The sequence below is a fragment of the Cystoisospora suis genome (assembly GCF_002600585.1).
Source record: "Cystoisospora suis strain Wien I chromosome Unknown contig_7163, whole genome shotgun sequence".
Taxonomy (NCBI): domain Eukaryota; phylum Apicomplexa; class Conoidasida; order Eucoccidiorida; family Sarcocystidae; genus Cystoisospora; species Cystoisospora suis.
This window is the reverse complement of record NW_027159949.1, coordinates 40107-47717: the sequence shown is the minus strand read 5'-3', so window position 1 is coordinate 47717 and position 7611 is coordinate 40107. Positions and strand designations below refer to the sequence as shown.

The 7611-nt window shown below is 54.6% G+C and overlaps 2 protein-coding genes across 2 annotated transcripts; both read left to right on the top strand.

Annotated features, from left to right (window-relative positions):
* The first annotated feature begins 997 nt into the window (after positions 1-997).
* Positions 998-5415, top strand: CSUI_010336 (alanine transaminase). Its single transcript, XM_068070441.1, has 8 exons — positions 998-1572; positions 1827-1979; positions 2351-2729; positions 3029-3171; positions 3285-3431; positions 3557-3655; positions 4013-4394; positions 4542-5415. The coding sequence occupies exons 1-8, from the start codon at positions 1276-1278 to the stop codon at positions 4766-4768; spliced, it is 1827 nt and encodes a 608-aa protein (XP_067917589.1). The 5' UTR covers positions 998-1275; the 3' UTR covers positions 4769-5415.
* Positions 5416-6214: 799 nt separating this feature from the next.
* Positions 6215-7157, top strand: CSUI_010335 (uncharacterized protein; the record flags this gene model as incomplete). The annotated part of the gene is made up of 2 exons (XM_068070440.1): positions 6215-6223; positions 6510-7157. 2 exons carry the CDS (start codon positions 6215-6217, stop codon positions 7155-7157), a joined length of 657 nt encoding a protein of 218 aa, XP_067917588.1.
* Positions 7158-7611: the final 454 nt, after the last annotated feature.

Here is a 7611-nt window from a genome sequence, read left to right as displayed (position 1 = left end):
GCGTGACTTACAGGGAATGCGCCCCGGGAAAAATTGACATAGCTTTCACCGGGAGGGTGTGCTCTCTTCTCCGGCGGGCTAGTTTCTTAAATTCTTTGCCAGCAAAGCTTGGCCCCCCCATCCAGGAACGGGGCCGCCGGCCCGACGCGATCCTCTGCTGCCGCGATCCAGTACTCCAGCAAAATACCCTCGGGACGAAAAAGCTGTGAGACTGGAATATCTAGACTGTCACCATACTTTCGTGGCCCAAAGCTGTGGTTTTTTCTCCGTGAAATGTGTGTCACAATTCCTGCCTCGTGTCCTGCATTGCTGTCGGGCCACTGGAGGATAGGTCGACGGGCTGGCCGGCCGTCATGCTGTGCAACCAATACCGCAGGCAAATAAATCCAAAAAGCCAGCAAACAGAAGTAAGTCTTTTTTTTTCTGTAACCGAGACAAAGTCCCTTGTTCTTCCTTCGCCGATTCGAAACCATGCGGCGGTACCCCTAAGGTACAAGCTTTCCGTCCCCGCTTCGACCGCGCGGGCCCTGCACGATACTTGCCCCTGTAAGGCGGGCATTCCCTAGGAGGAGGGCGGGCGACATGAGTCGCTCTCCGACCAAACGAGGAAGCGCATTAGAACGTCTGTGCGACGGCCTCACAAGCGCAGCACCCGGTGCAATGGGTATAGGTCGGCAGGAGCACGGCCTCACTGCAACGCGTATGACGCCGCTAGACAAGCAACGCACTCACTGCAACGCGTATGACGCCTCCAGACAAGCAAAAGCACTCACTGCAACGCGTATGCACTGGTCACGCGCGGCCAGCACACAAGGAATACAGTCACCTGGGGCGAGCAACTCTGGGAGTGTCGCTGACACGCAAAGTCTCTATCTTGGAAGCTTACAAGTTATCACAAAAGCCTTGTTTGCAGCAAGGCAGAGCGACGGCTCACGGCTGGCGTCCTTAAGCGGTTACATTCAGTGGCTGGGGCACTGACGCGGGGCTAGCGTGGCGACGCAGCTCGTGCCGGTGAGGCGCTTTGCCGTCGCAGGTCTCGGCAGCGATCGGCTCTTACCGCATTCCTCTTTCTGTTGCCCAAGAAGGTGGTGATCCCTGTCTGCTCCTGCGAGTCTGGCCCCAGGTCCGAGGATTCTCTCTATTGTTGCATAACTGACAACGGTGGCCCGTCCTCCGTTCCGTGCTCTGAGCCACGCGACGCAGCGACGCCCCTTTAGCTCGCACTTCCGGCTCCTTCAGCTTTTTTTTCCAGGCTTCTACTGGGTCACGCCAAAGATGGAAGGCGAGCTAGCAGTTAAAACCGAAACCACTTCATGTGGAAGTGCTGTTGTACACACTGCAAGCGAGCCTGTGACCGGCAAGTTCGAGGCGGCTGAGCGTGCGGCCTCAGTAACACGAAGTTCGTCGCTTTCTAGCGCGAGTCCGCCTCCCGAACCCGCATTACGATGTCTCTCTGACGAAATTGTGCAGAATGAAAAGCAGCGACAGGAGAATGTCAAAAGACCACAGGATAGACCCCTCCGCCCAACGCTAACAGCTTGCTCTCTCCCCAGGAGAGTTTTGGACTGTAAGGTGGGTTGACTTTTTGAGAGTGTTTGTGTGCTGCTGGAGCACTAGACTTGTCAGCAATAACTCGCTCGTGGCTGAGGACAGGCCGTAGGCCACTTAGTCAATCTTGCCCGGCGTGAATTGAAGACGCTTGCGGAGTCTCTGGTCTGACGAGGAAAACGTGATTGGAAGTTGGCGTCCCATGTTTATACACGTTTTCATCCAAGGGAAGGCGATGCAGGAGTTTCTCGAGACATTTTTGGTGGTTGTTGATGCAGTATGCTGTGCGAGGTCCGACCGTTCGGAGGGCACTGGAAGTGCAGAAGCAGCTGAAGGAAAGGCCGGGATCGTTGCCGTTCAGCCGTTTGATTTTTGCAAACACTGGCGATCCCCAAGGCCTTGGTCAGCCGCCCATTTCGTTTTACAGACAGGTCGGTGGAAATACCTTGTTCGCCCTCTTCGTCTTACAGTGAGGTCGAGGATCGAAGGGTGGTATGCATTAGGCCACGAATTTTGGGAATGTTGCAGCCCGTCTGTTCCGTGTATAGCGTTCTTTGGTCTAGTTGCTCGGGCACGCCCGACGTGGTGCAATCGAGGGGGCCATCGGCTTCAGATTGTGTGCCTTGGCCGTAGCCAGGCAGATTTCAGTGATCCTGAGACACGGCGGGTAGAGCACGAGTCTTCAGTGGCGGTGACAGCACATTTTCACTTTCATGATGTGGCGTATCCTGCGCGTTTCTGTGGGACGGTAGGGGTGCAACTGGTTTGCCACGTTGTTGTAGCTGATGTTGCTGTCCCGCAGATCATGGCCTGCATGATGTACCCTCCGCTAATGGGCTTGCCGCTGAAGTGGAACAAAATCTGCACAGAGAAGGGCTTGGCGGTGACCAGCGGCTCAGCGGTTGTCAATGGTTTAGCGTCTGTCAATGGCCTAGCGTCCGCTGGCGATGACTGCGCTCTCCCTCACCTCTCTCCAGAGGAGCAGGCAATCTACGCTGCCTCTCAGACTGTTTTTCCGTCAGACGTATTGGAGCAGGGTCGGCACTACATAAGTGGGATGCGGACAATTGGTTCATACACACACTCCCAAGGGCTGCCGCTTTTTCGGGAAATAATTGCTCGCTGGCTTGAAGAGAGAGACGGCGTGCCAACGAATCCCGACCATATCTTTCTCACTGATGGTGGGCTGACATCTTGATTTCATGCACTACTCACTTAACTCTATCGTTTCGCTCTTTCTGGCACGGATCGTCCCAAGGCTTATCGTATCAGCCGCGAGGTGTAAAGTGTGGTCGGACACTCTTTAGGGAACTGCGCAGCAAAGGCGTCAGAGGCGTCTGAGGCATATCGACTGTAACCTCGTTCACAGGGCTGAGGTGGCGGTTTCATGTTTTTGTTTAACGCGTACCCCAACGTAACAAGAGTGTCGGGAACGACTGTCTGGCGGGCGGCAGGCTGATTGGTATGTATGGTTTCTTAGGTGCCTCGGCGGGAATCCGGCTCGCGATGGAGCTTCTTCTGCGAGGACCCGATGACGGTCTCTTGATCCCAGTGCCACAGTACCCCCTTTATGCAGGACTAATAATCCGCGGAGGAGGCCGGGCGATCCCTTATTATTTAGAGGTGCGGCCATCTGCTTAGTGAAGGGTCTCCCTGTCATCCTGGCTAGCGCGGCGGCGGGTCCGTAGAACCCGTGACCCACTGTGGTCCTGTGGTATTTGTGAGCCTTCCTGCAGGAGGAAAGTGGCTGGTCTCTTTCCGTTGATGCCATGAAGAGCGGCCTAGAGAAGGCGAGGTCAAAAGGTGTGGTCGTGAGAGGCGTTGTTGTTATCAATCCAGGCAATCCGACTGGCACGGTTCTGACGGAGGCACAAATACAGGGAGTAAGTCTCCCTGATAGGAAGTACATGGGATGTGAGGCACCGTAGGCTTTCCGACCTTACTCATACCTCCACCCCACGCACGTACCAGGCCCCTCCCGGATAGCTTTTTCTCTTTTTGTGCACAGATCCTTCAGTTCTGTGAGGGAGAGCGGCTGGTTCTTCTGGCTGACGAAGTATACCAGGACAACGTGTACGTAGAGGTCCCGTTTACGTCGGTCAGAAAGGTACGGCAGAGGTGGATGCCGGTTACTAGGTGAGCCTACATCAGGGAGATACCAGGAAGGTCTACGCTGTTCCATGGCCCTCGCTTCTCGACGTAGCGTCATCTGTCGGTCCTCGTAGGCATTTCGCCACGTGTGGATTCTCTAGTGCCCGTGAGCTGGTGTTGAGGCGACGTTTCCTCGTACACTGGTGAATAACGGTCTGAAGAGGAACGTGTTGCTGTTCGGGCGCGCCAGTGGTACGCTCTGTGGATGGCTCCAGGCCTGACCTGGATGTGTGCCGAGGACAGTTTTCACGAGGCAGACAGGCTGTTTGATGGTTGGCCTGGCCGTCTCGTGCTCTGTCGGCGCTGTACTCAGGTTCTGCATAAGATTGGAGCGAACGTCACGGTGTTTAGTTTTCACAGCAGCAGTAAGGGGCTGGTCGGGGAGTGCGGAACCCGAGGGGGAATGATGCACGTAGACGCTGTGGAAGCAGAAGTGGTTCTTCAAATGTATAAGCTTGTCAGCATGTTCATGTGCGCGAACATTTTGGGCCAAGTCGCGATAACGAACGTATGCTGCCCACCAAAGCCAAACGGACCCTCTTATGACCGCTTCAAGCGTGAGCGCCAAGAAATATACAGTTCCATGAAGACGAAGGCAGACCTTGTCTACGACAGGCTAAATCGAGTCCCCGGCGTAACGTGCCAGCCAATTGCTGGATCTGTGTTTGGCTTTCCGAGAATTGAGCTACCGACAAGTAAGTTCTGTTCAGAGGGACGTCGGTTCTCCGTTGCAGCTCTGAGCTCAGGAGTGCCGCCCGAACAATGTCGGCGGCAGTTGAAATACTGGCTTTTCTCTCACGGCTTCTTCCCGGGTGTCCTTGGTAACTCGTTTTGTTTGTCAGTGGCAATCAAGAAGGCGAGCGAAAAAGGCATGGAACCTGATCTTTTGTTTTGCTTGGAGCTTTTGGAGGAGACGGGCATCGTGACAGTGCCCGGAAGCGGCTTCGGGCAGAAGTCAGGCACGTATCACATACGCATCTGCATATTGCCCAGCTATGAGCTCTTGGTTGACATGTTGAAGAGGTTCGAAGATTTCTACCAACGATTTGTAGAGAAGTACTCGACCTGAGAGGCGTCGTGTATCGAGGATTGGTCTCAGGACTGTTAGAATGTTGTGGAGATTTTTTGACCTCAGGAACATGGCAGACCGAGGAATTGGCATTGGTGGAGTTCAGGCCGAGAAACGAAACTTAGACTGTGTCTGCATGGCAGTCGGGTGCTCTCCCGGAGGGACACTAGTTCTAGTGTTGGGATCAGTAGCAGGCAATTTTCTTCATGTCAGCACACACATGGGAATCGTTTTGACCAATGCATTGCTCGTTACTGGCGGCAAACTGGCTCGATTGAGGCCGCGGCAGTGTACCATCAGTTGTTTTTTATCGGTCTGTGACCTGGTGTGCCTGCAGATGCAGAGCACTTTCTGTTGTCCGAAGATGTCGACACTGTTTTGGCCGCAGGTCTCTACTCCCGCTTTCTTGACAGTTGTGCACATACGCTGTTTCTTTCGTCGTTGTCTTGGCGTATCGCGGAGGCATAGAGCGTGTACTCTTGTCAAATGTCGTACTCTAAGCATCACGTTCAGTTCGCTTTTGCGGACTTATGATTGTGTTATGCTGGCTTAGACCGTGGAAGCATTCTTTTGTGGACGTTTGGACATTTTCTTGCCCCTTCTGATGGAAAGACGGGATAAGAATTCTCGCCCTGAGAGCTTGGGAGATGCTGGCGGAAATTTTTTTAGCTACACCCGTTGTCCTGTTCATGGGCAAGGCCGACGGGCGTTGCTAGCGTTTTCTTGCTGTGGCTCCAGCCAAGCAGGCTACAGGCAGGGGGCCCGTCTTGCCTTCGTCGGCCCGGTCTGCACCTTGGTAGCTGCGTCGTTGAAACTGACCCAGTGGGGTCTTACTTCTACTGAGACAGGGCTCAAATATACACGGCATTTTCTCTGCTAGCACTGTCCAATTATAATCCTCCTGTCATCGTATGATACACCCCTTGTGCGGCCGCCCCTCTTGCCGGCCACGTAGCTTGGTAAAAAGTTGATTCTGAGCGTTGTCCAGGACATCGGTATTCCTTCACCGGCTATCTAACGAGCCGGGCGTTGCCGACAGCTGACAAAGTTAGCTGAGGAATGGCCGCAGCGAGCTACGGGGTGTTGTGATCTCTGGACGGGGATACTCGCTTCAACCAGACCGACACGTTTATCAGTTCAAGAGGACTGGGACTCCTCGGGGCGCTTCGTTCCACCGCTCGTTTGACGGACTGTTAGTCCAACAAGACTACACAAGGTTCGTTGCATGACAGGAAAAACCTTACACATGCTTCGGTTGGACTTCCCTATCCTTGATGTCATGTCAGCGTGTGGTAGCGGCTACCCAGCAGTTCAGGCAGCCCGCCAGACGTGCATACGGCGTTAGGCCAGCAAGTTAGGTTGTCGACACGTTTGCAGGATGGACCGACGGCGAGCGCGAAATGAACATGCGCTGTTGGAGTGAAGCAGAAGGCGCGGGAGAGCAGGATGACACGGGTCTCCGGACTGCACATCCGTCGAGCACCGCGAAGATGCGTGCGGCTGTGTTGTAGATTTTGCATGCATGCTTCTTCGAAGGGCTCCTGCCTGCCCAAATTTTCTTAGGGCTTGTTTTCTCTCTTCTCCGGTGTTCTACCGGTCTCCGATGCTGAACTGAAAACATCCTGTTCTGATACCGAAGTGCTCTGGTCCGCTGACAACCTTCTCTTGGGGACCAGTGCTGTCTTTTGCATTTGCTTCACGCGCCAGCGTGGCACATCAGCTGCTTGGCCTATCCTCACAGGTTCTCAACATGCTGCGCCCTTCGTCTTTGTTTCGCCTTGTGGTGCCGCGCACCGCGACGCACTTTAGCCTGGCCCTCTCTCAGCCACTGCGCTCTGCCGTCCCTCCTTCAGCAGCCGTCGCAGCTTACTCGGCGCTGGTGACAGGTGGCTCCGCGTCTGCTGGAGCGTTAGGAGAGTCGATCCCAGACAAATGCTACCGCTGGCTGGATATCACTGGCTTTCTGACCCGCTGGAACAATCGGAAAGCGTGGGTTCTGGACCAGGTCCCCTTCAATCGCCAGGGGACCCCCCTGGTGACGGAGTACGAAAGGAAACAAGAGATGTTTGTGACACTGAACGCGTCCATTCTGGCAATTATTGCTTCGTATTTCGCATGGACTGGCATTCAGCACGTAAACTACAAACCACCAACCCCTTCCTACGAGGGATTGCCAGGAGTTGACGGTCGCAAGAAGGACTTCACTATGACAAACCGACTGTGGTTCATCCAGCCCAAGGAACGCTGCAAGGAGTGCCGCTGGTTAGACTTGGAGTGTAAGAAGGAGTGTTTCACCCGCTTAAAGGCCGAGGGACACAAGTTGTTTATCAATGGGGGAGAGCCGCTGTCGATTCCCCGGGCCAAACTGGAGCCCCCACACTCTCACTGAGCAGCAGCGGAACTGTCTTTCTGCCGTGCTCCGAGACCTTGTCTGTTAGAGACATATGACGTGAATCGTGTTTGCGCTGCAAGTACGTGGGTGCGTTTCGACGTCATTGATCCGGTCCTACTGATATTCGTATTACACTGTGGACTCGCGAGTCCATCCACTAGGGAGCGAAGCTTTCATGGGCGGCGCCGTTGAAGTCGTTATGGCCGGCAGGAGCTGTGGCCCGCACGTCAGCCAAATTCTATGCGGTGTGAGGTCAGTTGTGAAAGGGGAGAATCCTACAAGTATAACAGCTGTTGCTGCATCCGATTTCGCACGCTGTCGGTTACTGCGGGAGCGTACACGAAGCGCCAGCGCGAAGCACTCGCCTTCTCTCCTTTGTGACAGTGCCAGAACTCCAATGGTCTGCGACTCCACAATAATCTTTGAATGAAGTTCCTCTCTGGACAACGTT

Excerpts from the sequence above, each read along its gene's own strand:
- CSUI_010336 (XM_068070441.1), top strand. The coding sequence starts at position 1,276 with ATGGAAGGCGAGCTAGCAGTTAAAACCGAAACCACTTCATGTGGAAGT. Across the intron at positions 1,980-2,350 it reads CCATTTCGTTTTACAGACAG|ATCATGGCCTGCATGATGTA; the intron begins GTCGGTGGAAAT and ends GCTGTCCCGCAG. Across the intron at positions 3,172-3,284 it reads CGATCCCTTATTATTTAGAG|GAGGAAAGTGGCTGGTCTCT; the intron begins GTGCGGCCATCT and ends GCCTTCCTGCAG.